Source organism: Gopherus flavomarginatus, chromosome 14 (genome assembly GCF_025201925.1).
Source record: "Gopherus flavomarginatus isolate rGopFla2 chromosome 14, rGopFla2.mat.asm, whole genome shotgun sequence".
Lineage (NCBI taxonomy): Eukaryota > Metazoa > Chordata > Testudines > Testudinidae > Gopherus > Gopherus flavomarginatus.
The window spans coordinates 2,918,180-2,937,418 of NC_066630.1; the positions used below are offsets into that span (position 1 = coordinate 2,918,180).

At 55.8% G+C, this 19,239-nt stretch overlaps 3 protein-coding genes across 4 annotated transcripts; 2 read left to right on the plus strand and 1 right to left on the minus strand.

Moving 5' to 3' along the window:
• The first annotated feature begins 41 nt into the window (after positions 1-41).
• On the plus strand, positions 42-7,409 carry TMED6 (transmembrane p24 trafficking protein 6). The gene is made up of 4 exons (XM_050922306.1): positions 42-1,831; positions 4,353-4,479; positions 4,795-4,946; positions 6,831-7,409. Exons 1-4 carry the CDS (start codon positions 1,625-1,627, stop codon positions 7,062-7,064), a joined length of 720 nt encoding a protein of 239 aa, XP_050778263.1. The 5' UTR covers positions 42-1,624; the 3' UTR covers positions 7,065-7,409.
• Positions 7,410-7,866: 457 nt separating this feature from the next.
• Positions 7,867-11,223, minus strand: NIP7 (nucleolar pre-rRNA processing protein NIP7). Its single transcript, XM_050922307.1, has 5 exons — positions 11,063-11,223; positions 10,414-10,500; positions 9,965-10,103; positions 8,332-8,472; positions 7,867-8,207 (listed from the first exon to the last, which is right to left on the minus strand). The coding sequence occupies exons 1-5, from the start codon at positions 11,116-11,118 to the stop codon at positions 8,088-8,090; spliced, it is 543 nt and encodes a 180-aa protein (XP_050778264.1). The 5' UTR covers positions 11,119-11,223; the 3' UTR covers positions 7,867-8,087.
• Positions 11,224-11,405: 182 nt separating this feature from the next.
• Positions 11,406-17,772, plus strand: COG8 (component of oligomeric golgi complex 8). Of its 2 annotated transcripts, XM_050922284.1 has the most exons (6): positions 11,406-11,737; positions 11,951-12,158; positions 12,374-13,192; positions 13,565-13,733; positions 14,025-14,215; positions 17,466-17,772. In XM_050922284.1, the coding sequence occupies exons 1-6, from the start codon at positions 11,409-11,411 to the stop codon at positions 17,610-17,612; spliced, it is 1,863 nt and encodes a 620-aa protein (XP_050778241.1). In that variant the 5' UTR covers positions 11,406-11,408; the 3' UTR covers positions 17,613-17,772. The 2 variants fall into 2 exon arrangements, with proteins under 2 accessions (XP_050778241.1, XP_050778240.1); XM_050922283.1 differs by lacking the exon at positions 17,466-17,772 and having other exon boundaries at positions 14,025-14,357.
• The last annotated feature ends 1,467 nt before the right edge of the window (positions 17,773-19,239 follow it).

A 19,239-nucleotide genomic window follows, 5' to 3' on the forward strand; every position in this document is an offset into this window, starting at 1 on the left:
TCCTGGAGTAGTGCATTATCTCTGAAAGGTCTCTGGGGATCTCTGACAGGCATCAGACATGCTGTGCCTTCTAGTGCCATTCCGATCCATGTCTAAACCCATCATTTAAAATAAAGCAGATATAACAATTGCAACAAATTTGATTTACCTCTCCCTAGCATTCCCTCCTGAGGTAAATATTCCCCCTTGGAAAGGGAGAAGCTTGGCATATCCCTGGGTCAGTGGCCTAGTGACAGCTTTGTGGGACACCCTGTTAACAACCAGAATTTCATCCTGCATTCACTTCCTGAGCCAGCTGAAGCCAGGAGCATTGCACCAGCAACTAACTGAATTAGAGTGCCAGAAAGTCTTGTACCCCTGTCCGGTGGGATGCTGCTGCTTATTAGGGATAGGTGGATTTCAGAGGCACTTATGTATCATCTTCCCCTCACTTCCACCAACACTCATGCATTTAATTTCCTTCAGTTCTAGTTGCAGAAATACCCCCACAGCAGGGGTCCTGGGAGCTGCTTCTGTTGTCATTGGTGCTGGGTAGAAGTCCCCTGCTGGTTTTAGCCGTGTCCTTTGGCACTGGCAGTTGCTGGAAGGAACCTTGCCAGAGGAACCTGCTGTCTGGATACAAGTGGCTCAAGTAACCTCTTTAACTTAGCTATTAGCCAGACTCTTTCTCCCTGCCCTTTGCCCTGTTTGTTTTATATTTTCTTCTGTTCTGAAACTTTCCCCTGTGCTTGAGTGGCCTGGCTGTGAAGCACTGCCTTTGGCAAAGTCTCAATAGAGCCATGGTTCCCGTTTAGTAGTTCCATTTGGGCCAGTTACAGTAAACCAGATTAATAAGTGTCAGTGGGAGAAACATGGGATGCTTTCTTCCTTATGCCATATGGGGCATGAGAATAAATATCATCCCACATCCAAAAATCGATACCAGCCCTTTGTCTCCCACTTGATGCAATAGAACACTTTCCAGCCAGTGGTGCCCCTTCCCCATTTATAGAGCGAGGACATTGCCACGGACTCCATAAGAGAAGAGAAGTCACAGCCAAAGATGAAACAGGACATATCTTTAAGCACCAGATGGGATGGCAGCATAAGGTAGTGAAGGATACACACAGCCCATGTAGCCAAGTCCCTGGGTCTTCTCTGGCATATTGCTGCTCTGTGATCACTATATTTCTTGTACTAAATAAAGTTTCTAGGACTGTTTTAATGCACTAATCACTATAATAGCATCCTTCAGACCATGGTGTGTAGGCTGTAGACAGAAGTCAGTGCAGGACACCCCAGCCTGCACCCAGAACAGGCAGTTCCCCAGGAAGGACCGTTTGTGCCTAGTGACGTTTCTTCAAAGTGGACTTCAGGGTTTTACAAAATGTTTCAGACTGTTAAGCTCTAATGAGGACAAACTGCACAGCTGCCCATGCAGGCCTGGTAATTGCACTATTATCTTGAGGAGCTGAACTTTCAAGTGCCCCAGTGTTTGGATAAGTGCAGCTGTGTTATGTGCTGAAGGAAAAATGTTTGGTGAAAGCAGGGGAGTGAGGAGTGAAGTTAATGATTATCCCTTTGCATTCTGGGACCCAGGCTCCTGCTCTGCCCCAGCCAGAGTGGTGGAGGCTCACAAGGCAGCATGGTCCCACTCTTTCCTTTGGCTGTGATTGTGGGTCTGACAGGCCCTGCCAGGAGCCCAAAGACAGAACCTCTGAGTGGCTCCAGTGAGCAGCCTCTCTTCCGTGGAGCTGATCGCTATGATTTCGCCATTGTTGTCGCTGCAGGTGGCACAGAGTGCTTCTGGCAGTTTGCACATCAGAGCGGCTACTTCTACTTCAGCTATGAGGTGAGTGCTGGGGACCCACTCCAAACAACTAGCTAAAGACTTCATCAGGCTAAATGATCTAACGGTCCCTTGTGGCTTCAGAATCTTCAAAAATGGTATCTTCTGTACCAACTTGCTGCCTTTCACTTTCAATGTCTGTTTGCTCTTGTATGCTGAGTGGACATGAATAGGAGTGCCCAATCTACCTTCTCCACGCCTCTATTTTGTACCTTCTAATGTCTCCTTTGAACTGAACAGTCCCATTCTTGTCATCAAAACATCCATCCCTGCCTCTGAGCACTCTAGTTTTGCTGTATCCCTTGAAGGAAGGTGACAAGTACTGTGTTCTATCCTGGTAGCACACAGGAGTTGACCTCTAGTCCAGTGCCCAATCTCTGGCAGTGGCCAGAGCCAGATACTTTAGAGGAAGATGGAAACAGCCTTGTATTAGGCAGGTGTGGGATGATCGTCCCGTCACCTCCCCACACACAGATGAGGTGTCTCTGATTCCTTAGAGATGGGTTTTAAATCCTGAAGCATGAGGTTTATTGTCTCTTCCAAAAGTTGTTAGCATTAACTAGAATAACTCTGGATATTCTTGTTACCCATAAATGCCCAATCCCTTTTTGAATCTTGCTAAGTTCTTGGCCACACTAACATCCTCTGGCAGTGTGTTCCGCAGTCTGGTCTCACAGGTGGAAGTGTTTGCTTCATGTTAGGTTTGCATTTTGCTCTTTTTTTTTTCACTGAATGTCCTCTATGTTAGGAGAGGGAGAACAGACATTCTGATTTTTCTCAGCCATTTAAATATCCCCTTTTTAACCTTCCTGACTTCCATTTTCACTCTTCATGCCATAGATTACTCTCCTTTCTATTGACTTCACTGGAGTTGGATTTCTTTCCCCTGAACAAGAGGGGGCTCAAATAATCTCTTCAACCTCATTAGCCAGACTCTTCCCCCGCCCCCCCAGCTCACCTTCATGTTTGTTTTGTTAAGAGGAGTTGCCTGCCTTCTAGTTACCTCACTCCAGGCTGAGTCTAAGGACTCTGTTTTTAGGGCCTTTTTGATTAAATTTATTTTAAACTCCCCCTTCCTAAAGGTTAAGGCCCCGCCATGCTGCTCCTGGGGCCCTCCCCTCTGTTGAGGAAGCTTGAACTTGATTGTATTGTGGTGACTATTAGAGGTTCAACTAGTGATTACTTCAGGCAACTCCCGGCTTTGGCTTTGACCTCAGTGGAGAAGACCTTCTCCTGGTTCTGGAGAATGTGCTGTTTCAAAGGTTGCTAGGCAACTTGGCCAAGTTGGTAGTAGAGGGATCAGAGCTAGTAGCCAGCATCCAGTGTTGGTTGGATTTTCACTTGGCAGGAGGTTCCACAGTGCCTGGACTCAGCTGAGCACTCACAACAAAAGACCTTCCTGTCCCCTGGGCTGCGAGTGGCAGGAGTATTCAAGGTCTCTTGCTGTGTGGTTGTGTATTGCCAGTACTAGGTACTGGGCTCCTGCCTGGGATGGAGCCCTCCAATCCTCTTATCTTAAACCCTGTGACTTCCCAGCTTCTGTTTACACTGGGCCGATTGAAGTAGATGTGGGAGTTTGTGCCTGGTATTCTTGTCACTATTTGTGTTTATCAGCTGCTCCCTTTATCTGTGGTGCGTGTGGAGCAAAGCAGCTGGGCTGTAGGCAGAGGGGCTGGAGGTGTTCAAGGATTCTGCGGCTTGAGCTGGCATTCAAGCCCCAGGTGCTCCCCCGCCCTTCTCTGAGCCTGTTCCAAAGCAGGGGAGGTGTGTGGCTGGGAGCACTGATTGCTGCATGCGGAAAGGGCAAGGAGGGCTGGCTTGGACCCTAACACAGCTCCTGCTGGGGACTGACTGTACCTAGAGGGAAGGGAATCCACTGCCCAGCCATGGAACGTGTTTGGGGGCCAGCCCTGTGCTAGCTAGATCTCTACTAGCCGTGGCACGGCTCAGTACACAAATGGTTGGGGAGAGAATTACACTGTACAGCGCAAAACTGGGCAAAATCCTTGGTGTCCTTGCACTGACGTGGGCAGAGGAAGAAGCAGACTCAGCAGTTCTCCTTGCCCCAGCCTTCCTTTCTGAGCCTGCGTACTCTGGAGCTAGGCCTGAGTGCACAGGAAACCACTCAGCTGCCAGGTGCAGGCTCTTATCTCTCATCCTGTAGAGTGGTAGCATTCTCCCCATTTCACGGACAGGAACTGAACCATCCAGCGACACGCTCTGTGGAGAGCCAGGACTTTCCCAGTCCTGTGCTTGTTCCTCCGGATGGTGCCTCTGCATAGCTTGTCTGGTTTGCTCAGGATGCTGCGGCTCCTGTAAACTTGTGGGCAGCCACTTGAGGTGAGTTTAGCTGTGTAGTTGATGCCGCTGAGAACAGGCATGGGCTCTGCTGCCTTTATAAGCAACACAGCCCAATCTGTTCCCATGGGAATTTCCCAGGACAGCACCAGTCAGGCTTGTTCTTTGCTAGAACTCAGAGCTGCACCCAAAGTTCCTTATTCTGCTCATTGTCTCTTGGCTTCAGGTACAACGGACTTCGGGAATTGGACATGACAGACATGTCTTGGCCACTGCAAACGATCCCAGTGGCCTCCAAATGGGCACATCCCAGGATGTACGAGGACAGATGAACTTCCCAACCAAAGAGACAGGTTCTTGTTAGCCCTGCTATGTCCCTGGCCCATGTGAGAGCTGCACTACTCCAATCCAAGGGCAGCCCGCAGATCGTTAATGATCTAAGCCATAGTCCTGTTAGTCTTGGTAGACGCAGCATGTGAGATACCAAGCTCGGAATTTGACTATACAGGCAACCAAGCTTTTCTGCAGCTGCTAAGCTTGGAGAGATCATGTCTCTGCTGCAGAGAAGGGGTAAATGGGAGCTAACAGAGTAGAGGATTTGGGGTAATGTCTGACTGTCACAGCACCTGCTGCTCTCCTCTGATGCTTTGAACCACTTCCCTCTACAGGTTTTTACCAGCTGTGCTTGAGCAATCAGCTCAACCATTTCGGTGTCGTTCAGGTTTATCTCAACTTTGGTGTGTTCTATGAAGGCTTTGACCTGCAAAACTCAGCAGGCATGGAAAGGAAGAAAATTAATGACACGCTGGAGGCAATTGAGGTAATGTTTTATTTGCACTGTCAGCTCCCTTGGAATCAATTGCAGGGCTCAGGCAAGCTCAAATGGGCATCTTGGTTTTGAAAATGAGGCACATGGAAGTAAATGGGGAGCTAAGGAGAACTGCTGCTCCTAGGAAACATACATGGGGCAGCAACTGGAGTAGTGTTAAACCAGTCAGACACTTGGCTCCGGAGAGAGCCAGGAATGAGGGGGTGTCACATTCTGGGGTGCAATCCAGATCAATGAGTAGCTGTTTCATTGCCTGCCCTGTAGCCGTTGGGGCCTCACAATGCTTTGCTGCTGAAGCTTCCAACCTGGGCCGACGAAACAACATGCAGATCACACCTTGACTGTTTGTGTATAGCCAACTGGCCCAGTAGCCTATTGGCAACACTCCAGTCACCTTCTGGCTTGGTTACTACCTGCAGGGTGACCCCAACACACCCCTAGTCCTGAATTTTCCCCAAAATGTGTTCTGCGCTGTCCAGCCCTCTGCTGAGCAGTTCAGGTATCAGAAATCCATTGCCCCTCAATACTCAAGTTTGCTATCTTGAGTTACCCAAACAGTTCAGTTCAAACACAGCATTGGATTAGTTCTGATTGTAGTTAAAGAAACTCTTTTTATTTTTTAAAGACATTTTAGGTGAGTACAAGTATAAGGCATTAAAGTCGGAAATGGTTACAAGAAAACAAGATAAAGCGCTGTCTAATTGCTAAAACTGAACAAGCTAGACTTGGTTGAAGATAAAATCCTTAGCAAAATTGCTGACCAAATTCTCAGGTCAGGATCTCTCCTAAAGTCAAAGGACTGGCTCCTTTGTCACCTTTGGTGAGACAGCGGCAGGGAGAGCTTTGGGTGGTTTTGCCACTTGCTTTTATAGTCCAGCCCCCTTCTGAAGTGAATTCTTCTGAGGATTAACCCTCAAAGCAAAGTTTATTCAAACTCTAAAGGTGGCGACATGGAGACTGGTGGTGAAAGTGGCTCTATGCTCATTCTTCTCCCCTGTATATGCTGAAATTCAGCTTGTCTCCTGCCATTTTCCCCCTTTTGTTGTCTCAAGGACCCTGTTTACTCCTTGGATCTAAATTGAGGTGTGCACATTCCTGTGTTAAACAGGTCTGTTCTAAACAACTTTTGCCCAGCCATGGCTGTGCTATCACCACCGTACTGGGGAATTCATAACTCTACATATCATGTTGCTGTGTACATCTCACCAGGATATTGACAAGCAAGTTATTAATTTCCAGATGATACCTCACAGGGCCTATGTTCAACACATAGTATGTGTAGCGTGTGAATACAGTGGTGCTTTTGGCCACGGGGTTGTGTGAAAACAGGAAGGGTGGCTGAGGGAGAGGTCTAAGTGAGTGGGGCATGTGAAGTTGGATGGGGCTGGCTGCCGGGGATCTGGATGGAATGCAGTCGTCAGGCTCCTGTTCTGCTCATCATTCAATCCCAAATGGTGAAAGATCTGTTCCTGCAGGCTCTGGGGGAGATCTGCAGGGCTTCCATTTTTCCCCTTACTGGTTCTCATAGGAACTTAGAAACTGCCGGACCAGATCAGCCCAAAGGTCCATCCACCCCTGGATCCTGCCTGACAGTGGCCAGCACCAGATACTTCACAGGAATATTCAAGGAACCTGGCAGAAGGCAGATGTGGGATAATGTCCCCACAAAGCTTTCATCCCAACCCCCCTCACTAGAGGTTGTCTGAAGCCATGAAGCACATAGTTAAAGCTCTGCCAAAACAGTTGGCCAGATCCAGTAGATACCATTGTTCGTGCTAAGTCCTTGGCCTCAGTGATACCTGGTGGCATAGAGTTCCACAGTCTAATTGAGGGTTGGGAGAAGGATTTCATTACCTGTCCTTGTGCTCGTTGCAGGAGAGCACCCGTAAGCTGCAGGCCCATATCTTCCACATGTGGCGCTTTTATAACTTTGCCCGGATGAGGAAAGCAGCTGACTACTTCATCCTTCAGTCCAACTATAACTACGTGAACTGGTGGTCACTAGCTCAGAGCCTCCTCATTGTCCTCTCGGGTGTCCTGCAGTTGTATTTCCTAAAGCGGCTTTTCAATGTCCATCCCACTACTGCCACCAACAAACCGAGGTGCTAAGGCCTCTGGCCTACACCGCTGCTGGACCCATGCAGCAGGAAGGACCAAAGGACAGGCCTGTAACACCGCAGAACACACTGAACTCCATCTCATCCTTTCTCCCCTCTGCCTCCATGGAAGAAGGGGAGATCCTGCCTGTGGAAGGAGCGGGACAGGGATTTTTCAGGAACAGAATTCCCCTCAATGCCCTAGAGTCCAGCTGGCTCTTTATTCTCTACTCAGCCTCTAGTACAAGATTCATTTGGGGGAAGGGAGAGGGGATGGTTCACTGCTAGTTTAGGCCTAATCTGCCCAATGGTCTAATAGTGAAATGGCTTGAAAATCATGTTCACATACTATAAATAAAACACAGTTAATACGACGCAAGCACTGTCCTGTCTGAATCTACCCTCCTCTAGGAACCAGGGCTGCTCCCTGATGCGGAAGCCACTGCTACTGCACCCACCTACACTGCTTCTGATTAGCCCTGGTTGTGTGGTCATGTTGTCCTCCAGTGGCACAACCCTGTAAGCTCCCACTCCTGCTGTACTTGGGTCTCTGTTGGGGAAAAAGGCAGAAACAACCCTGGGGGAGGGGAGGAATCACTTTATTCCTGTTAACTGAAACAGCTGTGTTCACCTCAGTCTCCTACTACACCAAACTTCCAGGTTGCCCTAGCACCCATGGAGGGAGTAGGTAGCTGCATTAAGGTGATCTACCCCCCCTCAGCAGCTACTACTGAGAAAACTGCCTTTAGTCTGAGAGCGTTAAGAGCCGTTCCTGGGCAGGGCTTAGGACCAGGTAGCTAAGTTCTTTCACGAGGTCACACCGACATGGTTTTTATTAGATAGAAAACAAGTTTTATACAATCCTTGTCTCCTCTTCAGGCTGGGACAAGCACTCCTCAGAGCTCACAGTAGTATGACTAAGTCACAGGTAGACTGGTCTGTAATCCTCCACAGCAGCCTGCAGAGCTCCTTGCTGCTGCTGCGAATTCTGATTTCACAACATGCTCCATTCTTGGCATATGCAGCTGGCAGCCCTTTAAGTAAGTGTCTCCTCATGCCGCACGTACTCCCCAACATCAGCCTGATGAAACACTACGATCGCCATGGGGTCCACTTTCCGGCAGTCCTGGGTAGACTTGGCCGCTACTCCAAAACCCTGAGGAATTAAGAATAAATAGTGAAACTCAGGCACCCGCTTGTATCAATACCACTCTGCTCAAAGCAAGTTCATCACCCTTGTCTGAAGAACAATCCACTCCCCTATCAGCACTGTCACTTACCAGGGGAACATCAGCCATGGAATACACCACCACTCCCTGGTACTGAGCTGTGTTCTCGGTGATGCGGCCTAGGCCAGACTTCAGCACGTGGTTCCCATAAAGGAAGGACTGTTCTGCGCCAGGTTTCACCCACACTTTATACTGCAAGAGAGAGGCACCCATCAGGAGGCACAGCAGTTGCTCACCCAGATCTTCACAAGTTAAACATATTGCTGAACATACAGGGTTATTCCTCTTACAGCTGGGCACAAGGGTAGGGACACAGGTGATACCACCTTATGAAGCAAGGCTCAAGTAGCGTATCTGGGGCATAGGAGACAACAGTCCATTGTTTCCTTTTGTTCTTCATGCAGCTATGTAAGGGGACCAGAGCCTGAGGCTAGCAGGGGTTAGTGCCAGGGAAGCCCACAGAAAGCAGATTACTTCATGCAGCTAGGTGGAGCCCCAGTATAGGGTGAGCCAGAAAGCAGACACTTAAGACTAGAGAGCTCCAGTGCCACAAGGGGAGTGAGTAGGGAGGGAAATACTAGCAGTAAATAGTTCTGAGCGGCACCTAAATATCCCAAACAGGATCACACCCCACTGTCCGGGGCACTGTACAAATCTATTAGACACACTCCATGCATACAAGCTAGAGACACAGGTTAGGGGATATGGGTAACACAAGAGCAAATGAGTATGGGGAAGAACTGGTCCATCTTGTTTAGCTACAGGGGCTGCAGACATATTACAACCTTCCCCTAGCCCCTCACCAGCAACATTCCCTCTAATTTTTTCCATCCAAGTGCAGAATAAATGTTACATGCAGATATGCACCAGTAGGAACAAAAAACCTAAATATATTTTTTAAAAAGTTAAATAGGGATAATTACTCCAGCCAGGACAGGTTAGGCATTTTAGAACTCACACTTAAATTAATTCTTTCAGTAGTAAGAGAAAAAAGTGATGAAATGCATAGACCAGTCAAAACACTAAAATAACACTTTGAAAGAATAACATTAGAGAATATATGTGCATTGCAAGAAGTAACAATATAAATATATGTCAGGAGGTGCACGACACAGACGGTGCGTGTGCTGGCTGCTAGGAAATTTTTTGAGAGATGCTCCATGCTGTCTTTCCAGCACTCACAGAAAGCTCTCCTGCTCTGTCCTGAGCCTTGTTGTCTCCTCTCCCCTGCCCTGCTCTGTGGAGATGGGGCACATGGGTGCGGAGAGAGACAGAGACTGTGTGAGCTGGCTGCTGGGGAAGGCTCAGAAACAGTGCACTCTCTCTTTAAGAAAGGCACTCAGTCACTCACCCTTTTCTGCACAAGCTCTGAATCCTGAGCCAGGCTGTGTCCCCTCAGCCCTGCAGAGATGGGGTGCTGGGGAAGGGGGATCAGCACCCTCCTCCCCTACCCTGGCTCTGCTCTGCACAGCCAACAGGAGGGTCCTGGGAGCAGCTGCAGAATGGAGCAAGGTGCGGGTAGGGGCACCTGAGCACATGCTGCCACTCATCAGCTGGGCAGCACTTAAATCGCTCCTGGGCTGCTCAAGTGAGCAGCTTACAGGGAACACAGCACACCAGCGCTGCTAAACATGACCAAGGATCAGGTTGCTGCCTGAAAGCTGCTCCTTAGCAAGCCTCTCACCTTGGCATAGGGAGCAAGGTAATCTAGGGCAGTGACGTGGAGCCGGAACTTCGCGGTCTTGGTGAACTTCCCAAAGCAGGTGCCCAGGGCCACCAGCTTGTCCCCAGGGATACTGGTCGCCACCTTCAAGATTCTCTCACTAGGAAAGAGCAAATGCAGCCAACATGTGATTAGTTCTCAGAGAACCTCAGGACCTAAAAGAGAAAGTTTAACCAGCACCAGGCACCCCACTGTTAGCCAGAGGCACCGATGGGGCAGGGCATGAAGAGCTGCAGTCCCAAGAAGCATCAGCCCCGCATCTCCAGGAAAGGCCCAGGAGACCCAGCGCCCTGGGGCCAGTCCCTGCCCTGAGGCAGCAGGGGCCCAGTCTGCAGAACTGGTCACTTCAATGGCAGCTGCGGAGCCTGCGCTTGTGGCCGGGGACTCTGCAGCCCGGCTGCGCCACCCACCTGACGTAGTAAACGCGGTCCTTGTGCAGGCGGAAACAGTAGGAGCCGTCGGGCCGGTCCACCAGCAGCTGGATGTTCTCGCCGATGCTGCGGGGAGAGAGACCATGAGCGGTGGGCCCTGGGACAGGCCACCGGGGGGGGTCACCAGCCCCTCCGCCAGGCCGGGCCCACGCCTAGCCCCCAGCCCAGCCGCCCCTTCCCCTCCGGCTACCCCAGCCCCCGGCCCAGCCGCCCCCTCAGCCCCGGCCCAGCCCCCCCTCCCCCCTGGCTACCCCAGCCCAGCCCCCTCTCGGCCCAGCCGCCCCCTCAGCCCCGGCCCAGCCCCCACTCCCTCCTGGCTACCCCAGCCCAGCCGCCCCCTGCTACCCCAGCCCAGCCCCATCTCCGCCCAGCCGCCCCCCCCGGCCCAGCCCCCTCCGCCCAGCCGCCCCCTCCCCCTCCGGCCCAGCCGCCCCCCCCCCGGCCCAACCCCCTCCGCCCAGCCGCCCCCTCCCCCCTGGGCCCAGCCCCCCTGGCTACCCCAGCCCAGCCCCCCCTCCGCCCAGCCGCCCCCTCCCCCCTGGACCCAGCCCCCCTCCCCCCTGGCTACCCCAGCCCAGCCCCCTCTCCGCCCAGCAGCCCCCTCCCCCCCGGCCCAGCCCCCCCTCACTATTTCGCGAGCTTCTCGAACAGGGCCCGGGTCTCCTCCTGCGTCAGGGGCCGCATCGCGGCACCCGGCAGCTCCGGGCTCGCTCAGGGCACGGCTCCACGTGGGGGAGGGGAAAGCCCGGAACCGGAAACGGCCCTGGGCCAGTAGAGTCTAGAACGTAGAGCGTCCTCCGTCCGGGGGTGGGGCCGCAGAGTCCGGCTGTCGCGGAGGGCCCCGCGCTCCGGGGTTGGGATCGCGGCGCTGTAGGGGGCGCTAGACCAAGTCTCTCCAGAGCAGTAGAGTTGCCGAGAGGCGGGTAGAGTGTCCCCCACCATAGAGTCCTGCGTGCCGTGGCGCTCTCCCCAAGATGGCGGCGGCCGGCGCGGCGCTGGAGGAGGCCAGCCTGCTGGCCTGGCTGTTCCGCGGGGCGCCGGGGTCGGCGCCGGGGCCGGAGCTGGCCGGGTACCTGGCGGAGCTGGCGGGGCTGGGGCTGGAGGCGCTGGGCCGCGAGCCGGGCCGCCTGGCCGAGGAGCGGGCGCTGGCCGCCGCCCAGACGCGGCACTTGGCCTTCGCCCACTACAAGATCTTCATCCGCTCGGCCGAGTGCACCAGCGAGACGGGCCGCGGCTTCGGGGGCATCGAGCGCGGCCTGGCCCGGCTCCTGGGGCGGCTGCCCGGCTTCCAGGAGAGCTGCAGGTGGGCCCGGGGGCGGGGCTGGGCGCCCCGGGGGTTGCAGGGGGTGGGGCTGGGGGCGGGGCCACGGGCCCAGGGGTTGCAGGGGGCGGGGCCGCGGGCCCAGGGGTTGCAGGGGGCGGGGGCTGGGAGCGGGGCCGCGGGCCCGGTGGCCGAGAGCAGGGGCGGGGCCTGGTGGAGGTTTGCGCGGGGCTGAGTTTTCCTTCCCTCTGGCAGGAGCTTTTTGCGGGACGCTGAGGAAATCGCCTCCAGCCGCCGCATGAACAGCCTGACCCTGAACCGGCACACAGAGATCTTGGAGATCCTGGAGATCCCGCAGCTGATGGACACCTGCGTCCGTAACAGCTACTACGAGGAGGCGCTGGAGCTCGCTGCTTACGTGCGCCGGCTGGAGAGGAAACACTCCTCCATCCCAGTCATCCAGGTTTGTCCCAACAGTGCTGCCCATGCTGGGGGCTGCAGCCCCTGGGAATGGGATGAGCTCCTCAGATGGTGGCTGGCTGGGTCAACTCGCCTCCATGCAGCGGGTGGGGTCTTGGTCTGAGAGGAGTGTGGTTTGGGGGTGTAATGTTTGGGGCATGGAGCTTGAGGCTGTGGAGGACTGTCTTCTAAATGAGGTCTCTCTCTCCCTGCCTCTAGGGTATTGTGGACGAAGTGCATCAGTCTTCACAGCTGATGCTGAATCACTTGATCCAGCAACTGCGCACTAATATCCAGCTGCCAGCTTGCCTGCGTGTCATTGGCTACTTGCGGCGCATGGATGTCTTCACAGAGGCCGAACTGCGCATCAAGTTTCTGCAGGCCCGGGACGCCTGGCTCCACTCCATCCAGGCCTCTATCCCTGATGACGACCCCTATTTCCACATCACCAAGACCATTGAGGCCTGCCGCGTCCATCTCTTTGACATCATCACACAGTATCGCGCCATCTTCTCAGATGAGGAGCCGTTGCTGCCTCCCGGCGAGCATGTGGTCAATGAGAGTGCCATCTTCCATGGCTGGGTGCTGCAGAAGGTTTCACAATTCCTGCAGGTTCTGGACAGTGACCTCCAGCGGGGGGTGGGCAGCCGCTTGGACTCACTGTTGGGTCAGTGCATGTACTTTGGCCTGTCCTTTAGCAGGGTGGGAGCTGATTTCCGGGGCCAGCTGGCCCCAGTGTTCCAGCAAGTTGCATTTGGCACTTTCAAGAAGGCGATTCAGGAAGCAGTGGACAAATTCCAAGATGAGATGAACTCCTACACGCTGATCTCTGCTCCTGCTGTCCTGGGCAGCACCATCCCTGTGGCAGTGCCAAGCACCCAGCCAGGAACCCTGCAGCCTCCCATGGTGCTGCTGGACTTCCCACCTCTTGCCTGCTTCCTGAACAATATTCTGGTTGCCTTCAATGACTTGCGTCTCTGCTGCCCTGTGGCTCTTGCCCAGGATGTAACAACTTCCCTGGAGGTTGCCCTGGGCAAGGTGAGGCAGGCACCTGACAGGGCAAGGCCGTTTCTCTCTATTTCAGCATTTTGTACCCGGCTGTCAGAATGCCAAGGATAGAGCTTGCTGTTTCCTTCTGCACCCACTTCCTGTTGGCTGAATGAGCCCCTTTCTCCTCCCCTGCATTTCCCCTACAATTGGGCAACTGAATCAGACTCGGGGTCCAGCATCAGAAGATGAACTGTGTAGGGCAAGGTGGTGTGTCAGTGGCTGCTCTCCAGGGCCAGTCCCAGCACTCTGAGCAGCTTGGGGAATGTGGGGCTGTTTGGTGCTGCCGCCAAGGGTGGAGGTAGCAGGATGAGGAACTGAAAGTGCTTACACGCTCACTCTCTCTCTCTCTCCTTCCTGCAGGTGACTCAAACAATCTTGGCTTTTCACCGGGCAGAGGAGGCGGCTTTCAGCAGCCGGGAGCAGGAGCTTTTTGCTCAGTTCTGTACGGTGTTTGTGGAAGACCTGCTCCCCTATCTTAACCGTTGCCTCCACGTGCTCTTTCCCCCAGCCCAGATAGCACAGACCCTGGGTAAGAATTCCTTCTTCCCTCAGCAGAGAAGTATGAGGGAAGTGCCTGCTCTCATGCAGAGCCAGGGCGTATCTGCTGAGCAGGGTGAGTCCCAGAGACCCTTGTCTTGGACTCCTTCACTGCCCTGCTCTGGTTCCCATGGGACATCTGTTGGCTGGAGTGCTCAGAGCTCCCGCAGTGAAGTCCAACAGTCCACAAGGATCCCTGCCTGCGCTGTGTGATGTTGTCACTGTCTCCATGTCCCTTTCCAGGTGGGCTCTGGGTGAGTTAACTCTCTGCTCTCTTGGCCAGGTGTTCCTCCCACTCAGCTGCACAAGTATGGCAGCCTTGGCTGTGTGGACGTGAATGTGATCAAGGAGCCACTCGCCTTCGTCCTGCCAAAGAGAGAGGCCATGTTCACTCCAGATGAGAAGGAACTGGCCCAGGAGAACCTGGCACCTGCACCAGAAATTCCAGGGCCAGAACAGGGAGTAGAGCCTAGTGTGCAGCTGCCTCGGGTGGCTGGAGAGGAGAGCAGCGTGAACACAATGGCTGTTCTGCAGTCTGATGTCCCAGTAGCCACAACCTGACAGAGGGAGGGGACTGCCCCAGCTTGCCCACCGTGCTGTGTGCATATTCTGAGTGATTCTGTGTGCATATACTCAGTCTTGCACGTAGCAGCACTGGTATTGAACAATGGCACTACGTGTGGGGTGTGGATGGAGATGAGCAGCAGCACTGGCTGTGTCTGCTGATGGGAACTGTACAGAGGGTTACAGGCTGCATCAGCTGTAACTACTTCCTTGTCTTCACTGTAACCGTCGAGTGTGGGCAAGGGCCCCTGCAGGTCTCCTGGGCCGGGCCTGGGTGGAAGGAGGCTGGACCCAGGCTCTCTACAGCCTGTAGTAGAAAGAGAGTCAATGCTTTCTGATATGGAGAGCAGGTTCAATGATGTACATACCTCTGAGAAAGGCTGATCATTGTGTACATAAAGCTCATTAGTGTGTTCGGTGCTGTACCTGCTTCCCCCTCCAGCCTTGGCTGCAAGCAGCTGCTATGGGCTGTCATTTCCCTCCGCAGCCTGACAAGGCCTCAGCTGTTGAAGATATTCACAGATGCTCAGCTCCTGCTTTTACCCCCTCTGAGCTTTAGGCTCAAACGTGGGGTAGCTCAAGAGGCAACGGCCAGAGAGAAAAATCAGTGTATTTTGCACTGCGGGGAAGGAGGTGCAGTGGTGTACAGGCCTATTTCAGGGCATGGCTGAGTGGGGTACAAGCTGGAGCTGGCGCTTGGAAGGCTCTCAGGTGCCTTTGGGTTTTTGTTTTTTCTTTTCACGTGCTCTCTGCGTGAATGGAGAACGGGATTTCTGGAACCTTCAGCTTGGGGCTTAGTCCAGGTGGGAAGGCTTGTGCCCCCTGTGCTGCTGGGGGGTGGGTTCAAGCAGAGGGTGGTGGAGGGATGCTAGCTGAGGGCTTGGAGCAGGGCTGGGGCAACTGGAGGGTGAGAAGCATGAATGTGGGGCCTGGGGCATGCCCCTCCCCTCCTTCGGAAAGTGTAGTGCCATGGGTGACATGTGAGGTGGGGAGAGGCCACCCAGCAGCCTCTGGTCTATGGAGCAGATCTATCCCCGACCTGCCGTTGTGTCAAGGGATGTGACACCCCATTTCCCCACCGTGGGGGGCAGGGGCCTGGATGGATCTTCTTGCAGCCCCCTGAGACCATGGCAGGGGGCTGCTCTTGCTCTCCACAGTGGGGTGCCCTGCAGCTCCCCTTGTCTGCCGCAGTGCCCCAAGTGGGGGAGCGCTGCAGCCCCCAGGCTGGACCCCCCCCCTCCCGGAGTGCTTGCAAACCCCTGCAAACCCCTCTAATCCCTCCCCGCGCCCTTGGCTTGGAGCCGGTGACCCCGCCCTCCGCCGCCAGGGGCTGCGCTCTCCCCTGGTCCCTTAGGAGACTACAACTCCCGGCACGCACCGCTACTTCCGGTTCGGCTCAGTGACGCGGGAGCGCGGAGCCCCTCGTGCCCATGGCCGCGTGCGGGGCCAGGCCGCCCTTCGCGCGCGTGCGGAGCCGCTGGGGCCCGGCCTGGGCCGGAGCCCGCCCGAGCTGCTCGGCGCCCGCCGCGCCGCGCTCCCCCTGGCGGGCCCTGCGCCGCGCGCTGCTGCGGCCGCCGCCCCAGGCGCGCGTGTGCCAGGCGGGACACCCCGTGCTGCGGGCGGCGGCTGCCGCCGTGGACCCCGCGCTCATCGCCAGCGCCGACGTGCAGCGCCTGATCCGGACGCTGGTGCGGGTGATGCGGCGGCTGCCGTGCGTGGGGCTGAGCGCGCCCCAGCTCGGGGTGCCCCTGCAGCTCTTCGTGGCCGAGCTCCCCGAGCGGCTGCACCTGGCGACCAGCCCGAGCCTGCGGGAGGCCAGGCAGATGGCCCCGTTCCCGCTCAAAGTGTTCGTAAACCCGGCCATGCGGGTGCTGGACTCCCGCCTGGTCTCCTTCCCCGAGGGCTGCGAGAGCATCGCGGGCTTTGCCGCCTGTGTGCCCCGGTTCCAGGCGGTGCAGGTGTCAGGTAGGCGGGGCAGCCCCGGGCCTCCGTGCCCAAAGCCAGCCTCCCCCCCCCGTCACCAGGGCCGGTGCAGCTAGGATGGGGAGGGGGGGCGGCATTTTCTTCGGCAGCGACCAGATCTTCGGCCGCTCCTATCGCCGCCAGCATTTAGGCGGAGGGAGCTGGGGCAGGGGAGCGCACCGAGGGCCGCCTGCAGCAAGTAAAGGGGGCACCCAGGGCAGCTCCGCCCCCAGCTCACGCCTGCTCCCCCTGTTCGCCGCACACCGTGGCTGCTTCGCTTCGCCGGCCTCCCAGGCTTGTGGCACCTAAGCTGATTGGCACCGCAAAACGTGGAGGTGGAGGCGGAGCAGGAATGAGCTGGGGGAGAGGGGCTGCAAGGGGAGACCCCTCAGGGCGGGGGCTCAGGGATGGGGGAGGGCACAAGGAGGAGTTTTGCCTAGGGCACGAAACTTCCTTGCAGCGGGCCTGTCTCGTAGCACTGCAACGGGCCTGTCTCGTAGCACTGCAACGGGCCTGGCTCGTAGCACCCCCTCGCCCAGTGCCAGGCCTGGCTTGCTACTGCCTCCAGCCCTCCGCACTGGCTGCTGCTCCTCTTCCTGCGTGTCCCAGCCCCCTCGGCTCCCCCCCCCCATCACCTGGTCTGTGCCACGCATCGCCTGCCTCAGGCCTCCCCCTCCCCCACACACACCCCGTTTCCCTCCCCCCAGCCAGGCCTGTCCCCTCCCCTCCCCGCCCAGTCACCCATGCACACCAGCCCTGTGGCAACAATTCCTATTTCTGGGAAGCCCTGATCTATGTTCAGCCACGTATGTTCACGCTGGCCACAGACAGTGTGCTGGCATTGAGTGGCCTGGCTTGGCATTCTGGCACATCGACTACATCCCCCATAGTCTGGCAGGAGCCCCATATCTCTGAATCCCATAGCTCGGGATAGACTGAGGTCTTTGATCCTGGTAAGCTGTGCAAGTGGCAGGAATTCATGCTGGTGTGGGGGACACCACCCTACCGTTAGGCAGGGCTCAAACACGCCCCCCATGCATGTGAGCAGCTCCTAGGCAGGGTAAGGCAGCTGGCCCTGCTGGTGCTATACATGCTGTGCTTAGCCAGAGGGTGATTGGTGACAGCTGTATTGGAAGTGTGGGGGCCTGATGCTCAGCTTCTCACCTGGGCCATGTTTGCTTCTGCAGGCCTGAATGAGGCAGGAGATGCCGTTTCTTGGCAGGCAAGCGGGTGGGCAGCCCGTATCCTCCAGCATGAGATGGACCACCTGCAAGGCATCCTGTACATCGACAAAATGGAGAGCCGGACCTTTGTGAATACGCGCTGGATGGAGCTGAATGACTGAGCCCCTCACGTGCTGCATCATGGACAGCTGGAGTGACTGGCTTAGGTTAGGGTGTGCCCGCCACTCTGACCAAGGGCACGATGGCTGCGCTGGGAGCCTCTGGCAGCAGGTGGTAGCTCTCCCACCGACAGCAAGGGAAATAAATGTGTTCCACAGCTCAGCTGCAGTCTGAGAGTTCTGAGGGCCTGTGGCCAGGTGGGGGCCCACCCTCCCTTTCCCTCTGAGGCTATGGCTAACCCCCCTGCTGGGAGTGAGAGCAGGCAGACAGGTGCATCTCCTGTGCTTTCCTAGCAGCCCCTGCCTAGGGCTGGCCCCTGGCTGCATGGGGGAGTCCTGCCATGCTGATTCAATTTAGCCCAGCACTTGGAGGGGTAGTTTTATGATGTGCACCCACAGGGACCAAGCTGAGAGTAACTTGTCTTCCCTTCTGTCAATACGCCATGTGACACCGAGGCCTTAAGGTGAATGGATGTAGCCCTCCCTCCTGTCAGCAGGAACAGTCACCTCCTGCTGGGAGAGGTAGCTGAGGGGTACCACGCTAGTGCTGGTGCTGGCGCCCCCAGCTCGTTGCTACCCACAGCACCAGGCCTCTGTAGCAGGGACCAAACACACTTGCTGAGCCACAGGCCAGGGAAACTCATTCAGCTTTATTACAGCAAATACAGAGAAAGTCTTTCACAATTCCAGCCTGGGTTCCTCCCCCGCCCCGGCAGCCTGCTACTGCCTCCCACTCTCCCCTGCAAGCTGGAAAAGGGCAGGCCACTTCCTGCTCATGGGCTGGGCTCATCCCACTACTTGTGGCTGCTCGGTTCCCTCCAGGGCGCCACAGCCAATCTGCAAGAGAAGCCTGACGGGCAGCTCCCCTACGCGTGGCAGACTCTGCCTAGCAGAGAGCAGTCTCCCTGGGCAGGAGCTCTCTGACTGCAAGGCCTTCTAGCAGGAGTTCTCTTCCCTACTGAGAAGCCAGGCAGCGACTGCATGAAACCCACGGATGCTGTGAACAGGCCATCGTAGTGCAGAGCGGAGCAAAAAGTGGAGCTCTTCCCAAGAGCCGCCGCTGCTGCAGGGATTTCGCTACAGCCGCTGCCCAAGAGCTGCACACATTGAAACAGCCCCTGGAGCGCTGAGCTCCCATGTAAATCCAGCCTTCAGGGGTGAGCTGTTTCCCTAAGGAGGCCAGTGGGCAGCCCTGGGCGCAGTGAGCAGCGTGGATGGGTTGGGAATTAAATTCACCTAAAAGGGCGTGAGATGAGGGTCATGGAGCTAAAAGAAAAACATTCAGGTTACAAGTAGCCTATGGGTAAACTCCAGCCATGATCTCCCGCTGGGCTAGCCCCTCTGCCCAGCCACTCAGCAGCCCTGCATTGGACACTTTTCCTGCCCAATCTGCACACACACACCACCCCCCAGCACCTCTCCTGTAGGCAGCTGGGCCAGCCGATCCACCCTCCCTGCCCCGCAGCAACCTGCCTGGCTGGGTTCTGAGCTGAGCCCCCAGCTGTGATACTGCAACCTGACTAGGCAGCAGTGGGGGTAGGATGGGGGAGATGGAGGTAGGACCTTAGTTAAGCACTGGGAGCCTCAGGCCGATGCAGGCGGCTTGTGCCAGGCACATCACCCACCTCCA